We start from the raw sequence: 20,764 nt of genomic DNA, 5'->3' as shown, positions 1-20,764 counted from the left end.
TCAGTTGTGACCCTCTGCAGAGTCGGGAGCACTGAGTGTGGCAGTGTGTGCATGGGACCTTTTGAAGGAGGTTGCCATTATCTCCATTACCTCCACCATAGTTTGATCTCAGGTCAAACAACAGGGAGGGAAAATAGCCCCACCCATCAACAGAAAATTGGATTAAAGATTTACTGAGCATGGTCTCACCCAACAGAACAAGACCCAGTTTCCCCCACAGTCAGTCTCTCCCAACAGGAAGCTTCCATAAGCCTCTTATCCTTCTCCATCAGAGGGCAGACAGAATGGAAACCACAGTCATGGAAAACTAATCAAACTGATCACATGGACCACAGCCTTGGCTAACTCAATGAAACTATGAGCCCTGCCATATGGGGCCACCCAAGATGGATAGGTCATGGTGGAGAACTCTGACAAAATGTGGTCCACTGGAAAAGGGAATGGCAAACCACTTCAGTATTCTTGCCTTGAGAACCCCATGAACAGTATGAAAAGGCAAAAAGATAGACCGAAAGATGAACTCCCCAGGTCGGTAGGTACCCAATATGCTAGTGGAGATCAGTGGAGAAATAACTCCAGAAAGAATGAAGTAAGTAATGCTCCTGGTAAGTCACTTCAGTCGTGTCTGACTCTGTGTGACCCCATAGATGGCAGCCCGTCCCTGGGATTGTCCAGGCAAGAATACTGGAGTGGGTTGCCATTTCCTTCTCCAGTGCATGCATGCATGCTAAATCTCTTCAGTCATGTCCGACTCTTTGTGACCCTATGGACAGCAGCCCAACAGGCTCCTCTGTCCACAGGATTCTCTAGGCAAGAATACGAGTGGGTTGCCATTTCCTTCTCTGAAAGATGAAGAGACAGAGCCAAAGCAAAAACAACGCACGGTTGCGCGCCATGCAATGATGTTCTCTTCCACTTCCTTCCCTGGGTGGGGTATACCTGAAAAAAATCATGCAGAGGGTTTTGAGTTAAAATGGCTTTGAAGACTCTTCTCACAGAAAATACCAGCTAGCCCAAAAGTCCAGGCATAAGTTCTTACCAACAAAGGAAATGAATCCAGCCAAGATCTTCAGTAGAAGCAGATAGTGTGCAGAAAGCTCTTGCCTGTTTTCTTCTTCGCTGCCTGGAGCAGCTTAGGCAGACTGCTTTGCATATCGTCCTCCTGCTGGAGACCCTGGCAGAGCTCACAGATGATCAGAGCTCCAAGTGTGGCTGCCTCCAGGGTGTCCTCTATTTCCACGTTGATCACATGCACAGGCTGCCAGGTCTTCTGTTCTCTAGCACACAGATCTTTCACCACCACTTTATACACTCTCTCAGTACAGGTGAAGATGGCATCGAAGGGATCTCTGCACTCTTGAAATCTTTCAGGGCCAGATTTGATTCTCTCATTTCTCCCCAAGATCTGTAACACCCCATTGCTCTTGTGGTGCATTCTGTTTTTGCAGAGAAGGTCCTTGCGCATCTGCTCATATGTGGTGGAGAAATCATATACCACAGGGAGGTTGGGTGCCAGTCCTGGCAGTGTCACATGGGATCCCACTCCAAAAGACCTAACGTTGAATCCTTTCTTCTTGAGGATGCTGTGGGCTTCCATGCTCCTGTTCATGTTGCTCATACAGACCACAGCCACCCTGAGTGTGGAGGATGACATTATGTTGGCCACTTGGAACTCCAGGCTGATGGATGGGCTTAGAGTCTCTTAAGGGCAGAACCCAGGGAGAAGTCAGCCTAGGTCAAGTTCTTCAGACTAATCTAGTGTCAAAGAACAGATTGTCACCTACCCCAGGTGGGAAGGGAACTTTTGATTGATAATTGGGTTAACTCTTGAGTAATTGGATTTGAATAGTGGGCTCTGACCAGAGGCTCAGTCCAGGCATCAGAACAATCTGGTGATTATCACCTACAAATCTTATTTTCCAAAAGAGTGTGGCTACACCATGGGTGTGTTTCGAAATCTCCACTTAGCCCTTGGGTTCAATTGTGGGTTGGGCTACTATTGATATTAGGCAGAATACCTAGACTACTCCCAAGCTTGTCACCAGCCCCCTCCAATGACCTGAGAACATGCATGTGAAAAACATGTTTGAAATGTCCAAGCTTACACTTAATTCAATTATACATAAAATTACAAGCGTTGTTTTTATTTCTTCCCTATAATTGATACTTTAGAATTGTAACTGTCGATCATGACAGGATACAGATAGTTTTACCCGTAAGTAATAAAATGATTCACCAGTGTAAAAAGTGATTCCTATAAAACATCCCTCCTGATAGTGTGTGCAGGAGTTACAACATTACACATCCTCCATTTGATTTTCTTGAATTCATGATGATTCTCCAAGAACTAGAGTAGCCTCCACTGGCTTTCCCATGTCTTCGGGGAGAGCTCTGTCTGACCACTCTATGCTGAAATATAGCAATTTTTTGTTCCATTTCTTTTGTTACTTTGCACCATTGACCTAGCAAAGAATATAGACTTTAAAATTATAAATGGGACACGAAACAGTAAGGAGGGACAGTCCCGTCCCTTCAAAATGGTGCAGGAAAAACATCCACTTAGAAAGCCAAAGATTTTATATCCTTGTGTCTCCATCAGCATAGTGATTGTCACACTGCAATCTCAGTAAACACACTCAGCCTTTTCAAAGTGTGAATCCCAGACCCAGAGCATTAACATCAACCTGGAATATATGAAAAAGGCAACTTTGGACTCCACACCACAAAATGAGAAAATCTAGGAGTGGAGCCCAGAGATTTGTGACATACAAAGCCCTTTGGATGGTGTGATGTCCACCAAAGACTTACTCATGGCAGAGGTTTCTGAAACTTGACTGGACATTGACAGTCCCTGGGATGTCACTTGACTGGACTCTCCTTCTTCAGGAAGGAAAATAAGTATGTGACAATTTGATGTGATATGTAAATCTGATAAAAAAAATAATCATCATCACTCTGAAGAAGAATTTGTGGACAATTGGTGAATTTTGACTATGTTCTATATTTTGGATTATAGTGTTGTATCAATGTGAAATATTGTGACTTGGTCATTGCACTGCTGTATATGTAAGAGATTATCCTTAAGAAGTTACAGCTAAATATAGGGTCATGACACTGCATATTTTGCTAAATGGCACAACAAAAAAATCAGACTAAGAATGAGAGAGAGACAGGGCCAGGAGCAGAGGGGGTGGGGGTTTGGGGAGGAGGCAAGGAGGTAGGGAAATGTGGCCAAATACTAATAGTGGCTGAATCTAAATGAAAGTTTTACTGGAATTTATAATTTATTAATGTAGCTTTTATATGTTTTAATAATTTTGACCATAAATAAGGCTGATCACTGAAGGACTGATGCTTTCAAACTGTGGTGCTGGAGAAGACTCTAGAGAGTCCCTTGGACAGCAAGGAGGTCAAAGCAGTCAATCCTGAAGGAAATCAACTGTGAATATTCACTGGAAGGACTGGTGCTGAAGCTGAAGCTCCAATACTTTGGCCACCTGATGCGAAGATCCAACACATTGGAAAAGACCCTGATGCTGGGAAAGATTGAGGGCAGGAGAAGGGGGCAGTAGAGGACAAGATGGTTGGATGGCACATCAACTCAATGGACATGAGTTTGAGCAAATTCTGGGAGATAGGGAAGGACAGGAAAGCCTGGTGTGCTGCAGTCCATGGGATCACAGAATCACACAAGATTGAGCAACTGACAACAAAAATAATTAATTAATGTAGCTTTTATGTGTTTTAATAATATCTAAAAGCCACTTAATAAAATACGTATATTTTATCAAATATTTCTGTAAGTTAAGTAGGCGTGGAGTCTTCTTGTATAAGCTCAATCCACCATGTTAAGTTGAAATCTATGAATTTATAATCCTATACATGCACATACACAGTAGTCTCTTCTTTACAAATATAAACATAACTACTTACTTGGGATAATTTAATAAAGATAAAACAGAGAATATGTTGAAAGTTGAGATACATTACCAGAGAAAAAGATACAGGAAAATGTGGTAACTGAGTCTTCATTATAGATTTGAAGACAGCCAAAAGAGAGGGGGGTGAAGATTATTTCTTCATTATAGCCTAACACTTAAGTACATAAAAGACATGAAAATTTTAATAAGGCCATTAAATTATCTCACATTAGCAATTAAAATTCATTATTTCAGTTTCTAGAATAGAAAATGATATGAAAGTAAGGTACAGATTTCACATTAATTTTGTCAAAATTACAAAGAAAAACTCTAAGGAATAAGTGATCTTAAAATAACCTGAATATTTGATAGTCTTTTTGTGCTGATTAAGATAGGATTAATATTTACTAATTCTCATTAAAATAGAAACAGGAATAGTTAAAGTAATTGTTACCAAAAGGAGTATATGGTGTGTGGGGTCTGACTGCTTGCTGCTCAAAAGCCAGTAAACAGGCCAGGTTGATGGAAAGGAAAGTTGCTTTATTTCAGATGCCTGCAACTGGGGGAGAGGGGTGGCAGATATCTGTCCAAAGGCCAGCTCCCCCCACTGACAAGCAGGGGGTGAGAGAATTCATAGAGAGGCAGGCGCAGGGGATGGGGGTGTGGGGGTGTGGCGCTACATGCAAAAACAGCATAGTCACAATGGTCTGACCAGCATCTTCTTGAATGTTTTAGGTACAGTTAATCTTCAGTTCTGGGGTCCATTAGTTTCAATTCGTTTGAGGTCAATTCTCAGAATTGTGGAAGCTCATGTCCTAGGTACAGTCTGCTCATCATGTAGGTAATTTCTCCACCTCGGGTTTTAGTATCTCTAAGAGAGCTCACAGGATATGGCTCAGATTATCTACAGCCCTTGAGAAAGAACTGAAGGTCCTTGACTATGCTTGATGACTACATTATTATTAGTCTCCTTAGACAGTTTTCCTTTGTTTTAGCATTTCTCTGATTAAATGTATTTTTTGATTAAGGTTTCCCTCAGGCAAAAGGCAGGCAGAGGACATGGGAAGGGGCAAGGACAATATGATCCTGCTCCATTTCATAATGACGTAAATATCTCATTTATTGAAAATAATGTATGTACACACCCAATTCAAGGATGAAAAGTTGTGGAGGAGGGGTTGGTTTTGACAAATACAGAGAACCATAATACCTTTACTCATGTGGATACAATGGAAAGGGTGTTGTTAGAAATACAGCTTTAAAACTGGGTTCCTTGGAGCAACAGCCTTCCCCGGAGTCTTCAGGCAAATGCATAAAAATCTCTGCTCCCTGATGCCCAGCTCTCAGAGTCCTCCTTGATTCATCACATTGTATTCTATGAAGTCTGCGTTTGAAGCACCTAAGTAGGTTATTTACTGATATTGTATAAACTTTAGGAAAGGGAAGAAAATTACAGTATCAAGACTAAACTGTTTAGGGGAACCAAAGCAGACATTTGAAAATATTAAGACCTTTGTCTGGTGTTAAGTAAGCAGAGTGATATCTAATGTTCTCCAATTTAAAAACTCATAATAATTAACTCCTCCCAGGATAGCATCAAAACTCCTTAACTTGTAATCACAGCCAAAATACTTTTGCTTCTATCTTTTCACCATTGCATGTAGATGTGATTGATCACACAACCATACAGGGTTGCAAACTGTTTAAAATATTTAATGCTTTTAAAAATATTTAAATGCATTAAATATTTCTATGACAGAAGCTTATCCTTAAACTCCCAAAAGACTTCATGTCATTCCCCACCTAATTCATCTCCATCCAATGACATCCCATAGCCAAATAGACTGAATTATTCATTCCATCTGGTTCCCATAGTATTTTTTCTTGGTACTACTATTATCTTTCTTTACCATATAGTTTTCTTTAACTATATAAACATTCATTTTCTCTGTGAGATTATTACCTCATTTTACAGATAATATCTTGTTCATCTTCCCATCCTATATTGTTCCTGGCTCACTCGCTGTGGAAAAGAATCAGATAGATGCCATGAGCTCTGAGTAGAGTCTGAAATTTTGATTGTGTCTGTTAACAGGGGGTGAGGTCCTAGTCATCTGCTCCAGGTATGACTGTCTTTAACCATACTGGTGTTAGCCACACAGTCTTCTACTTTGTGGGCATCCCTGGCCTTGAGGACCAGCATGTGTGGATCTCCATCCCCTTCTTCATTTCCTATGTCATCGCCCTGCTTGGGAACAGCCTGCTCATCTTCATTATCCTCACCAAGCGCAGCCTCCACGAACCTATGTACCTCTTCCTCTGCATGCTGTCGGGAGCAGACCTTGTCCTCTCCACATGCACAGTCCCTCAGGCTTTGGCCATCTTCTGGTTCAATGCGAGGGAGATCTCCCTGGATTGCTGCATCACTCAACTCTTCTTTATCCATTCCACCTTCATCTCAGAGTCAGGCATCTTGCTGGTGATGGCATTTGACCGCTACATTGCCATATGCTACCCACTGAGATACACCACTATTCTTACACAAACACTGATAGGGAAAATCGGTGTGACTATCTTTTTGAGAAGTTATGGTACAATTTTCCCAATAATATTTCTTCTGAAAAGGCTAACTTTTTGTAAAAGTAACATTTTTCCAACCACTGTTTGTGAGCACATCGCCGTGGCCAAATTTTCCTGTGATGACATACGAGTAAACTTCTGGTATGGATTTTTTGTCCTGTTGTCAACAGTGACCTTAGATGTTGTGCTAATATTTGTATCATATATGCTTATTCTCCGTGCTGTCTTCCGCATCCCTTCTCGAGATGCTCGCCACAAAACTCTCAATACATGTGGCTCCCATGTCTGTGTCATCATACTCTTTTATGGACCTGGGATCTTCTCAGCTTTCACTCCTCGATTTGCACATCATATCTTACCCCATGTCCATATCTTACTGGCCAATGTTTGCATTCTGGCTCCTACTATGCTGAATCCCATCATTTATGGGATCAAAACTAAACAGATCCGGGACCAGGTATCTCAGGTTTTGTGTCAAAAAAAGATATGACTTTGGAAATGGAAGCAAAACTACTGTATTCTCAACATTTTTCACTCAGAGTCCGAAAAATAAACCAGCTCACCTTCTTAATTCATTCTTACTCTAGATAGGTATTTGGAAAAAGACAAATTATGGATAATCGCTTGGGCTTCCCTAGTGGCTCAGATGGTAAAGAGTCTGCCTACAATGCGGGAGACCCGGGTTCGATCCCTGGGTCGGAAAGACCCCCCTGGAGAAGGAAATATCCAGTACTTTTGCCTGGAAAATCCCATGGACGGAGGAGCCTGGTAGGCTACAGTCCATGGGGTCGCAAAGAGTCGGACACGACTGAGCGACTTCACTTCACTTCATGGATAATCGCTAGATTATACTTTCCTGGTTTGTTGCATGTCGTGACATAGTTATGCAGTTCTTATTCCTCCTATATATTGGGGCATGGCTGTATATATTCTTCCCTTTGTCTGCTCTCACAAAGTTTTAATTTTCACAGGCTCACCTCTACCGACATTCATTCTTTTCCTTGCTCTATCAAAAGGAAGGGAGGGAGGAAGCCAGGTTCGGAGGAGGGAGGGACAAAGGACAGAGAAAGAAGGGAGGAAGGAAAGGAAAGTTTCAGAGGGAGGGATGGAGGGAAACAAGCACGCAAAAACCTCTGGCATCCATATATTTGCCCATTGCTTTTCCTCTGTATCCCTTCTTTTCCTTCTCTTGCTCCTCCTCCTCTTTCTTGTCTCCTTTTCCTCCTCCTCTGTTCCTTCTTCTTTCTCTGTTTCCATCACAGAAAAATACCTGAAAGAGCTCTCTATATATTCCGGTTTCGATACTTTTCTGTTTTTTAATCTCATACCAATCATTTTCCCTTCATGTTGCACGCATGTTACAGTGACCTCTACCCTGTCGAATTCAGTGGTCAATATTCATTCTACATGACACATGAGAAATATTTCACACAGCCAAACAGCTCTCATTCTCGAAAATTCTCCCTCATCTGACATCAGACAATATATTAGAAATAAAAGCTGTATAAAGTTACTTATTTCTTATCAAATGGAGATATTAACTGCTAATGTCTTACAAAAGATTGCTGTATGTTTTCTATGGTGTATTTGTGTGCAGGTAAATAATTTTTTTTAATTTAAACTATATTCCACGTACTATTCCAGAATGCACCTTTCTCACTTAGCAAAGTAATGTAGACATATGCCCATGCTAAAATTGTACACCTCTAGTCATTAGCAATTGCAGCCACCAAGGATGGTGAGCCAATGAGCCCTGAGAAAACTCAGGATATGAAAACACAGGATAGTGTCTGCAGATAACTGAGCTGCATATCAAAGAAATGATTTCAGTGGGCCCAGACTCTTGCATCTTCCCATACATAGATAAGCACTAAATTCCTTAACTTGGTATATCTGGGTTTTTTAAATTAACAATAATCTTTTGTCATTCAGACCACCTGCCCTTGGTTGCAAAACTTCTATATAACCTGGCTTCCTCCTACCTTGCCTCCTCAGAGCAGTTCTCTCAGGGTTATTTGACACACTGCTTCCCCAGGCTTGAAGTCCTAAAAATTCCTGCCAAATAAATATAACTCTCAAAAAAATTCTTTAAAAACAACTGTAAAAAAAAAAAAAAAAAACAACCAACTGTACACATCTGCAGGCATTTTTATCATCTTTCCATTGTTTTTATACAAAGATGTACTATAATTTAGCCAGTAGTCTTGTCAAAAAGCATTTTAAAAAGCCATACTCTTTTCAAAAAGCATTTCTCATATGTAACTTTTTATTTACTGTTCATTTCCCAATCAAGAGCAGGCTCAGCATTCTCTAAATATTACTTCCTAAGTGTCCATTATATCATCTGAAATAGATAAATGATCATAGATAATGAAATGCATAAAGAAGTTACACATATTGCATCTGCCACTGTGGTTCACCTTTTTTCCTTTGATTTTTACACTTATTTTTACATGTCTAACTCAATGAAACTATGAGCCATGCCATGTATGGCCACCCAAGTTGGACAGGTCATGGTGGAGAGTTCTGATGAAACACTGGAGAAGGGAATGGCAAACAACTTCAGTATTATTGCCTTGAGAACCCCATGAACAGTATGAAAAAGCAAAAAGATATGATGGACAGGGAAGCCTGGCGTGCTGCAGTCCATGGGATCACAAAGCGTCAGACACGACTGAATGACTGAACTGAACTTACATAGCCGAAACTATATTTCATATAGACTACAAACATGATCTATGTGAAATCTATTTATACTTTACATACATTTTAAATACATATATTTATAAATATTTACAACATAGTTTTAACATAATTTTAGCTGGTTATATAATAAACCAGTTCATGAAAGAACCATAATTCACCTAGCCATTTGACTATTATTAACACGCAGTATATTTCAAATTTTCTGTTGTCTGAGAAAGTAATGCTTATTAAAACATTTCCTCATTTTTCCTATCCATTATTTTTAGTTTACACATGCTTCCTTAAGTGGTTGAATTATGACTCTTTTCCTTTGATTTTTCTTTTCCCGTTGTTTTCCTAATGTGCCTCAGAAGTGTTTAAAAATCAAACAAAACTAACATTATTTTAATATTTGGTTTCTACTTAATTTAGCATTTGAACAATTATGGTCAGTGTTTTTAAAATGTCTGCTGATTTTAAAAGACAAAATGACAAAGAACCACTTTCAGTTCAGTTCAGTTCAGTTGCTCAGTTGTGTCTGACTCTTTGAGACCCCGTGAACTGCAGCACGCCAGGCCTCCCTCTCCATCACCAACTCCTGGAGTCCACCCAAACCCATGTCCATCAAGTCAGTGATGTCATCCAACCATCTCATCTTCTGTTACCCCGTCTCCTCCTGCCCTCAATCTTTCCCAGCATCAGAGTCTTTTCAAATGAGTCAGCTCTTTGCATCAGGTGGCCAAAGTATTGGAGTATCAGCTTCAACATCAGTCCCTCCAAAGAATACCCAGGACTGATCTCCTTTAGGATGGACTGGTTGGATCTCCTTTCAGTCCAAGGGACTTTCAACAATCTTCTCCAACACCATAGTTCAAAAGCATCAATTTTTAGGCGCTCACCTTTATAATCCAACTCTCACATCCATAAATGAGAACTAGAAAAACCATAGCCTTGACTAGACGGACTTTTGTTGGCAAAGTAATATATCTGCTTTTTAATATGCTGTCTAGGTTGGTCATAACTTTCCTTCCAAGGAGTAAGTGTCTTTTAATTTCATGGCTGCAATCACCATCTGCAGTGATTTTGGAGCCCCCCAAAATAAAGTCAGCCACTGCTTCCACTGTTTCCCCGTCTATTTGCCATGAAGTGATGGGATCGGATGCCATGATCTTCGTTTTCTGAATGTTGAGCTTTAAGCCAACTTTTTCACTCTCCTTTTTCACTTTCATCAAAAGGCTCTTTAGTTCTTCTTCACTTTCTGCCATAAGGGTGGTGTCATCTGCATATCTGAGGTTATTGATATTTCTCCCGGCAATCTTGATTCCAGCTTGTGCTTCTTCCAGCCCAGCGTTTCTCATGATGTACTCTGCATAGAAGTTAAATAAGCAGGATGACCACATATAGCCTTGACATACTCCTTTTCCTATTTGGAACTAGTCTGTTGTTCCATGTCCAGTTCTAACTGTTGCTCCCTGACCTGCATACAGGTTTCTCAAGAGGCAGGTCAGGTGGTCTGGTATTCCCATCTCTTTCAGAATTTCACACACTTGATTGTGATCCCCACAGCCAAAGGCTTTGGCATAGTCAATAAAGCAGAAATAGATGTTTTTCTGGAATTCTTTTGCTTTTTCCATGATCCAGCAGATGTTGGCAACTTGATCTCTGGTTCCTCTGCGTTTTCTAAAACCAGCTTGAACATTTGGAAATTCACGTTTCACATATTGCTGAAGCCTGGCTTGGAGAATTTTGAGCATTACTTTACTAGTGTATGAGATGAGTGCAATTGTGCGGTAGTTTGAGCATTCTTTGGCATTGCCTTTCTTTGGGATTGGAATGAAAACAGACCTTTTCCAGTCCTGTGGCCACTGCTGAGTTTTCCAAATTTGCTGGCATATTGAGTGAAGCACTTTCACAGCATCATCTTTCAGGATTTGAAATCGCTCAACTGGAATTCCATCACCTCCACTAGCTCTGTTCATGATGATGCTTCCTAAGGCCCACTTGACTTCACATTCCAGGATGTCTGGCTCTAGATGAATGATCACACCATTGTGATTATCTTGATCATGAAGATCTTTTTTGTACAGTTCTTCTGTGTATTCTTGCCACCTCTTCTTAATGTCTTCTGCTTTTGTTAGGTCCCTACCATTTCTGTCCTTTATTGAGCCCATCTTTGCAGGAAATATTCCCTTGTTATCTCTAATTTTCTTGAAGAGATCTCTAGTCTTTCCCATTCTATTTTTTCCCTCTATTTCTTTGCAATGATCACTGAGGAAGGCTGTCTTATCTCTCCTTGCTACTCTTTGGAACTCTGCATTTAAATGGGTATATCTTTTCTTTTCTCCTTTGCTTTTTGCTTCCCTTCTTTTCATAGCTATTTGTAAGGTCTCCTCAGACAGCCATTTTGCTTTTTTGCATTTCTTTTCTTGGGGATGGTCCTGACCCCCATCTCCTGTACAATATCACGAACCTCCATCCATAGTTCATCATAGATCATCTGTGATCACTAATTATACTCACTAAACAAAATAGTTAATAACTACAAAATATTTTGTCATTTAAGCATATTTTCACATATGATTTTTGTGAATACTCTATGCCTTACTTTTTTATTCAATGTTATATAACAAGTGTGTTCCTTTGACATCAAGGACATTATATAAATGTTAGTTCAGTTCATTCGCTCAGTCATATCTGACTCTGCAACCCCATGGACTGCAGCACACCAGGCCTCCCTGTCCATCACTAACTCCCAGAGCTTGCTCAAACTCATGTCTGTTGAGTCCGTGATGCCATCCAACCATCTCATCCTCCTTTGTCCCTGTCTCATACTGCCTTCTATCTTTCCCAGCATTAGGATCTTTTCCAAGGAGTCAGATCTTCACATCAGGTGGCCAAAGTATTGGAGTTTCAGCTTCAGCATCAGTCCTTCCAACGAATATTCAGGACTGATTTCCTTTAGGATGGACTGGTTGGATCTCCTTGCAGTCCAAGGGACTCTCAAGAGTCTTCTCCAACATCATAGTTCAAAAGCACCACTTCTTTGGTGCTCAGCTTTCTTTATAGTCCAATTCTCACATCCATACACGACTAGTGGAAAAACCATAGCTTGGATGAGACAGACCTTTGTTGGCAAAATAATGTCTCTGCTTTTTAATATGCTGTCTAGGTTGGTCATAACTTTTCTTCCAAAGAGAAAGCATCTTTTAATTTCATGGCTGCAGTCACCATTTGGATCCCAAAAAATTTTTGAATGTTTTGAATGTTGAATGTTAAGGTTTATATGAATCTTTGTATAATATTCTGCTACATGGCATACTGTGTTCTAGTAAACTAGTGGATTCTTTTTGAATATTTACATCTGTGTAACTGACAGTATAAATAAAATGTTATGAAATTAAGCATTAATAAACATCTGCTATATTTTGTGTCCTTAATGTACACTGTAAAAAATAGATTCTGAACATTTTTATTGCATATATGAGCAACTGGATCACAGTCAGGTTGAATATGTTTTTTATGCACAAAAAAAATTTTAAATATACATCTTATAAATTGTAAGATAATCCATCATTTCCAAAAATTGAATAAAATCCAATAGCAATATGCAAAGGTAAGATACCATTTTCAACTAAATTACATTTTTATTGGCTTTAAATGTTGAAAAATATTTGTACAACGTTTGGAGTTAAGCTTTATTTGAGGCAAAATGAGGACTGCAACCCAGGAGGCAGGTTTCCAGATAGTTTTGAGAAACTCCTCCAAGGAAGCGAGTGGAGGAACCAGGGTATATAGAAGTTTTGCAACTAAGGGTAGGTAGGTAGTCAGGAACCTCAAAGATTACTGTTGATTAAACAACAAAACAAAACAGGTACCTCGAGGTAAGGAATTTAGTTCTTTTCTATGTAAGGGAAGATGCAAAAGTCTGAGCTCACTGAAATCATTCCCTTGATATGCACCTCAGCTGTGTGAGGGGCTTCCCAGGTGGCGCTAGTGGTCAAGAACCTGCCTGCCAATGCAGGAGATGTAAGAGACCAGGTTTGATTCCTGGGTCGGGAAGATCTCCTGGAGGAGGGCACAGCAGCCTACTACAGTATTCTTGCCTGGAGAATCCCATGGACAGAGGAGCCTGGTGGCCTATGGCCCACAGGATCACAGAGTCACACACAACTGAAGTGACTTAGCAGTTAAGATATTCAGTTCCATCATCCTACCAAAACACATCCAGGTTCCCCTTCCTAGTCAACTATTCCCACTAACCCTGGGAGCCTTTTATCTGTTTTCTATGCTTACATTTGCCTTTTCCAAAATGCCTCACAAATGGAATCATAGAGTTTTTAACTGAGCTATTTGTTTTAGTTGTTGAATCATAATGGTTATTAATATATTCTAGATACTAGACCTTTAGCAGATAGGTAATTTGAAAATATTTTCTCCTATTCAAGGGACTGTCTCTTCACTTTCTTGGTAATGTGCTTTTAAGTAGAAAAGTTTTCACTTTTAATAAAGTCGAATTTATCTAATTTTATGTTGTGTTGTTTGTGCTTTGGTATCATACCTAATTTTTTTACTTTGCTTCCCATTGCTTTTGTTTACTAAAAGGATACTGTCTACACATAATGGCCTGCCTCAAGGAACCGTGCCCCTCTGCCTGAACACCATCCCTTCCTGGAGGCTGACCATTCCAGGAGACAGTTGCAAGGAAAATGGCCTTTTTTCTTTACTTCCTCTGCTCTGCTCCTGCTCTGTTTTATAAAAGAACCTGGCATCCAGACCCCAAATAAAATGATTACTTTGAGATATTAGTCTGCTATCTTCTCAGTCTTCTGGCTTTCTGAATAAAGTTGTTATTCCTTGCCTCAACAAATTTCTTAGATTTATTGGCTTGTCGTGCAGCAAGCAGAGTGAGCTAGGACTCGATAACAGATTTATAACTGCTTTCTTGTAAGATTTCTATAGGTTTAACTCTTATATTTATGTTTTTGATCCATTTTGACCAAACTTTTATATATAGTGAAAAGTAGGGGTTTCTCTTCTTCTGTCTGTGGCTATCTAGTTTTCCTAGCATGGTTCATGAAAAGGGGCTATTGTTTCCTCCATTGAATTGACTCGCCACAATTATTTGTCTTTTTTCCCCCCTCAGGATTGCTATGGATAGTCAGCATCCTTTTTTTCCTGATATTATCTTTCTTTAAACTTATTTTTTAAATTGGTTAATAACTGTTTCAAATGTTGTGTCTTTTGTTTTTTATTTGTTTTATACAAATTCTAGGGCTTTTTTCTGTTTCCATGGAAAATGTGACTGGAATATTTTAATGCATTGAAAAGAAACTGTGGATGGCATTATGTAGTATGGACATTTTAACTATATCAGTTCTTCTGGTCCATGAACAAGGATAGCTTTCCATTTGTTTGTCTCCTTCAATTTATTTTACCACAGTTTGGGAGTTTTCAGTGTAGAGATATTCACATCCCTAGAGAGATCTATTCCTAAGTATTTTACTGTTTTTCTATTGCAAGCATGATTGTTTTATTTCTTTTTCAAATAGTTCATTCTTAATGTATAAAAATGCAACTGTCTTTTATAAGTTGACTTTGTATCCAAATTCATTGGTAAGTTCTAATAGTTTTTTAGTGGAGCCATTAGGATTTTCTATATAAAAACTATATAGAAAATACAAAATTCTAAAACTCCTAAAGGACAACAGAAGAGAAAATCCAGATGACGTTGGATTTGGGTGGCTCAGATGGTAAAGCATCTGCCTACAATGCGGGAGAGCCAGGTTTGATCCCTGGGTTGGGAAGATCCTCCGGAGAAGGAAATGGTAACCCACCCCAGCATTCTTGCCTGGAAAATCCCATGGACGGAGAAGCGTTGTAGGCAAAAGTCCATGGGATCGCAAAGAGTCGGACACGACTGAGCGACTTCACTTTCACTTTCTTTTGGGATAAAATGATATAATAATCAATGCAGAACTGCAAATTAAAACAACAATGAGATGCCATTGCACACCTAATGAGATGGCGAAAATCCAAAACGTTGACAGCAGCAAATGCCAGCATGGGTGTATAGTAACAGGAATTCTCATTCAATGCTGGTGGGAATTCAAAATGGTACAGCCACTTAGGAAGACAAACAGGTTCTTACAAAACTAAACATCCTCTTACCACACAGTCCAGCAGTTGCACATCTTGGTATTTACCCACATGAACTAAAAATGTATATCCACACTAAAACTGGTGCATGGTCATTTATAGCAGCTTTAGTTATAACTGCCAAAACCTGGAAGCAATCAAGGTGTCCTTCACTGAGTGAATGGAAAATGCACTATTAAAAATGAAATAAACAAAAGATATTCAGGTTGGAAAGGGACAATTAAACCACTATTTCAGTTCAGTCACTCAGTCATGTCCAACTCTTTGCAACCCCAATGACTGTAGCACGCCAGTCCTCCCTGTCCATCACCAACTCCCAGGGTTTACTCGAACTCAAGTCCATTGAGGCAGTGATGCCATCCAACCATCTCATCCTCTGTCATCCCCTTCTCCTCCTGCCTCCAATCTTTCCCAGCATCAGGGTCTTTCTTTTCAAATGAGTCAGTTCTTTGTGTCAGGTGGCCAAAGTATTAGAGTTTTAGCTTCAGCATTAGTCTTTCCAATGAATATTAAGGATTGATTTCTTTTAAGATGGACTGGTTGGATCTCCCTGCAGTCCAAGGGACTATCAAGAGTCTTTTCGAACACCACAGTTCAAAAGCATCACTTCTTTGGCACTCACTATTAAAAAGCCACTATTTATTAATAGATTATTAACAGATGAAATGATTGAGTATATAGAAAATGCTAACAATCCATACAACACTGAAACAGATTTAGCAAGGTTTTAGGATAAAAGTTTAAAAACCAAACTATATTTTTAAATACTAGCAGCAAATAGTTTAAAGCAAAATTATAAACCATTTCATTTATTATAGCACAAAAGTAAAGATGATTTCCAACAGAAACTCTACAAGCCAGAAGAAAATGCCACCATATATTTAAAGTGAAGAAAGGAAAGAACTACAACCAAGAACACTCTACCAGGCAAGACTCATGTTTAGGTTTGGTGGAGAAATTAAAATCTTTCCAGACAAGCAAAAGTTAAGAGAATTCAGCACCACCCAACCAGCTTTACAACAAATACTAAAGGAACTTCTCTAGGCAGGAAACACAAGAGAAGGAAAAGACCTACACAAAATAAACCCAAAGCAATTAAGAAAATGGTAGTGGGATTATACATATTGATAATCATCATAATTGTAAATGGATTAAATGCACCAACCAAAAGATGGATTGGCTGGGCAGATGAAAACATGTGCATGTATGCACTTCCACATACCGCATCACTCCATTTCACTCCCCAAACTGTACCTAATTATTTATATTGTTAGATTAATCATGTTTCCATTACGGCTTGCAATTGTAATTATCTTCTATTTTTTTGTGTTGGTCTGGCTATTGATTGTGAAACTGATAAACATCTTTACTATTGTGATTATGCAACTATTATTCACTTAATATCATTGTATCATGATTGGTCAACTGCCGGGAGCCGGCGAGAGACATTCCACTCGTGACAAAGGTCATGAGGAAGGAGGCTCGGCATACACAAAGGCGGGATCGAGCCTCAGGACTCCCCCCGGATATTCTCGAGCATCTACCCCCAAAAACCAGAGTCTGCCTACTTTATTGCTTTGTGCTCTCACCTCTGACTTTACTGGGGGCTGTCCCCCACCACCATCTCGCTCTCTCTGACAAAGAGTTAACTTACAGCTCCAATTAATAAAAGTTCCTGGGCATTTAGGAGTGTTTAAATCCAAACCCCTCAGATGGCTCTCTAACTCGCCTGACAAGTTTACCCGGACTCCTACAGCTATGCATACGATTGTTTACAGTCTCCCAGCCTCGAGAGGCAAAGGAAGCTTAAGATATTCAAATAGCTTAGAGCCTCTCAGAGAGTTAGAAACTGTCAGAATAAAACTAGTAAAGGATTTCATTGATGAGCCAATGTTTGTTGCCAAGTTTTCACATCCCCTGAATTGTATCCTTGAATATGTACTAATTAATAGTTGGTATGTAGAAAAAATAAGTAGTGGCCTTGGTGTTAGTAACTTTAGACCCTTAAGGTAATAAATTCTTTCCTTTGTTGTAAACCCATTACACATCTGCCCTATAGGAATGCAATTTTATCTTCGGAAGATGGCGCCAAACCTTAAAATAATTACTCTTAGAGAAAATAAGTCTTACGGTTGATAAGTCCTTGTCAAGAGTCATAAAATGTTAATAGGCCTTCTGGCCAGAAGATGATGTAAATCACCTAAACCATTTGTATACGATAAATTTGCAGGAAAGAAACCCTGGTTTTTGATAATGATCAAAAACTGCTGACTTTGCATCCCCTATTATCCTCTATGTGTAACTCAGGGTGTATAAGCCCCTGTTGAAAATAAAGCTATGGGCCTTGCTCACCAATGCTTGGTCTCCCCATGTCATTCTTCCCTTCAAATTCCAGCTGAGTCTCCATCTGAAGCGTGGATATCCTCTGCGACCATTTATTTGCCTGGGCTTCTAAGACCCACTCGAGAAGGTGTCTAAGGTGGGGCACCTTCCGCTATTCGAGAGGGTGCCTGCGGCCTCCATGGTCAGAGCTAACCTGGTGTCACGGGTTATATTGATTTTCCGCGTAAACCAAGCTACTCAGCCTCTTTTCTCCACTGAATTTTCCTACTGAGCTATCCTCATTCTATTACTCTTTATATCTTTGATAAATAAATAAATAAATAGTCGCCGAAGCCGTCTCTCCTTCGAATACCCTGGATCAGCCGGGGCTGGACCCCGGCAGTCAACAGAAAATAATACAATTCTATTTCACTAAAACTACCATTTAATAGAAAAACTTGTAATCACTTTTTAAAGTCCAGATGCATATCAGGATTATCTTGAAATATTTTAAAAAATACCAATGTCCAGCTACTGCTGCTCTTCTACAAAACACCAGATGTGTTTCTAATAAGCAAGCATGTTTAAAAACAAGTGGACTATATGATGATCTTTGTTATGCAGCCTAAAGAAAGTAGTTGAAAATATTAGGACCATTGTCTAGAGTAAAGGAAACAGATTAGAGAGACAAGAGCAGTTGTGTGCCGGATCCACTTGTACCTGCCCCTGTGCCCATTCCATGCAACTCCACACTCAGTGATATCACCTTGTACCATGAAATACACCTTGGGGGAGTACATACACAGAAATTGGCAAGCACTGCAAATCAGGACTATTTATTCATTTACTTATTAACTACATATTAGGTATATATATGTGCATTTGAGCTGGGATACCAGCACACCACTGAACCACTGTCATACATATGAGCTGTCCCAGTAGGATGAAAAGTGCTGTCTGAGAAAGGAGAGTGTAAGAAGTGGGAACCATCATTAGCTCGCACTGTGCCAGGGATCCCTAAGAGCTTCCAGAGGAGGTTCTATGTTGGCCCCATATCCTCACTGGTGTCAGTATCTGAGGCGTTAAAGAGGGTTATTCACGGCCACCCCGAACTGATCCTTCAGGACACCTACCTGATATTTGTCATTTGTTCGCTTTGTTAAGCACTTTGAGAAGCTACACTTGGCCTTGATATGCTGAGGTCTAGAACAAAGGAAGAAGACAATTCCCAGACCACAGAAAGTTTAAAATCAATACAAGAAACATTGTCAGGTAATCAAATTTTCTCCTATTCTTGAGATATGTGTTTTGATGATTAGATCCCTTATGAAATCAGAGGAAATAAATGACATATGGGGAGAAGACTTTCACAAGCACATGGCTGACATAGTGGGCAGATGGTGAACAGTATCCTGAATAGGGTCAGCTCTCTCGGGAACACAGCAGGGAGAAGCAAGTAAATTCTCCATGATACTGAAGCTCTCTGGATCCAGTCTGGGGGAACCAGCATGAGGCCAGTTTGGAGAAGTTGCTTTAGATTTGATTCAGTAAACAAATAGCTATCAAGTACTCACAATGTACCCACAGACCACACCACAAACACTGAGCTCCTCAGCATCTCTCCTCTGGCTCCTAGAAGAAAAATTCCTCTTTATTCCCAAATATCCAGTGTCCATCATCATCTCTAAGCTGGTCCTCATCGGCTCCTCTTAATAATCACATAACATTTATGTTGCTTCATTTTTATAACCTTTTCTTGCTACAAGCTTCTCAGCATATGGCACACACATTACTCTCCTGCCCCCCAGTGGCATTTTCATGTCTATTTTGGTGTCTTCCACCTCCTTCAGGAGGATGGGCTTCCTCAGGGAACAATCTATTCTCAGAATGGCTATTTGGTCACAGACTGACCTGGCTTTGGTAGCTGCCCACAGCAGGAACATCTTCACACACCTCTACTGGGTTTCTGTTCACGATTATATTTTTAGGACAACTTTAGTCACTGCTTAAAAGGTACAGGAATAAAAATAGGACAGGGTTTTCCCAATCTGTTAAATAAATTCAGAGGTGAGAAGTATCAATCCTGGAAGGGCAGAAAACACTCATTGTGACTTACTTTGTGCTGGATCTTCAGTTTATTCCCTGTAAAAAATGCAGATCTTGAAAGTTGTTGATCAAAATACTTCATTATTTCACAGATTCCTGAATTTGCAACTCCCTGAGTTTTGCACCAAGCTCCTCTCTTGAGAATGCAGATGACCTGGGAGTCAACTTCAGTCATAGTGAGACAGGGCAAGGAAAGGGTAAGCCCTTGAGTTTGGCCTTCATAGTATAAAAACACTTCTTTTACAAATAGCAATTTTGGATATTGATTCAGGGGAAAAAGAGACCTTTGTCCACTAAACCACCTGTGTTTCTTCTAGAAACTGAAACAATTGAACCTTTCTTTCTTCTTCTCCATTAGCTCTTAGAATTTGGGACCACTGCTCCTCCTTCCATGTGACCTCACAACTCCTCTTTCTTATGTAGTACAATAGATAACTGCTACTGCTAAGTCACTTCAGTCGTGTCCGACTCTGTGCAACCCCATAGATGGCAGCCCACCAGGCTCCCCCGTCCCTGGGATTCTCCAGGCAAGAACGCTGGAGTGGGTTGCCATTTCCTTCTCCAATGCATGAAAGTGAAAAGTGAAAGGGAAGTTGCTCAGTCGTGTCCGACACTCAGCAACCCCATAGACTGCAGCCTTCCAGGCTCCTCCATCCATGGCATTTTCCAGGCAAGAGTACTGGAGTGGGGTGCCATTGCCTTCTCCGACAGTAGATAACGAGACTATATTATGAACTCCTCAGCCTTCAGCTGGCCTGGATACATGGTGCACAAGTCTTTTAGGTCTTTACCAGAATTTTTTCACTGTTGCCTAGAAAAAAATTGACAAGGGACACATTAAATATTGATGAGGTTTCAAAACTCATATTATACTATCCTACTCCTTATTCTGTAGTCAAAACAATAGGACATAGCTACCTGCTCAGGGAAAGCCTTTGTTCTGCTCCTCCCCTGATTCCCTACCCATAGTCACAAAAGTATTTTCAAAGGTAAGT

The 20,764-nt window shown here is 40.0% G+C and overlaps 1 protein-coding gene and 1 pseudogene across 1 annotated transcript; one reads left to right on the top strand and one right to left on the bottom strand.

Moving 5' to 3' along the window:
* Positions 1-1,069: 1,069 nt before the first annotated feature.
* On the bottom strand, positions 1,070-1,654 carry LOC113904728 (annotated as a pseudogene).
* Positions 1,655-6,045: 4,391 nt separating this feature from the next.
* On the top strand, positions 6,046-6,990 carry LOC113904895 (olfactory receptor 52B4-like). The gene has a single exon (XM_027561971.1). The coding sequence runs from the start codon at positions 6,046-6,048 to the stop codon at positions 6,988-6,990; it is 945 nt and encodes a 314-aa protein (XP_027417772.1).
* Positions 6,991-20,764: the final 13,774 nt, after the last annotated feature.

This window comes from Bos indicus x Bos taurus, chromosome 15 (genome assembly GCF_003369695.1).
Source record: "Bos indicus x Bos taurus breed Angus x Brahman F1 hybrid chromosome 15, Bos_hybrid_MaternalHap_v2.0, whole genome shotgun sequence".
Classification (NCBI taxonomy): domain Eukaryota; kingdom Metazoa; phylum Chordata; class Mammalia; order Artiodactyla; family Bovidae; genus Bos; species Bos indicus x Bos taurus.
The sequence above is the reverse complement of the archived record's forward strand: the minus strand, read 5'-3'. Positions and strand labels throughout refer to the sequence as shown.

Bases quoted from the DNA above. Each gene is read 5' to 3' on its own strand.
- LOC113904895 (XM_027561971.1), top strand. From the start codon at position 6,046: ATGACTGTCTTTAACCATACTGGTGTTAGCCACACAGTCTTCTACTTT.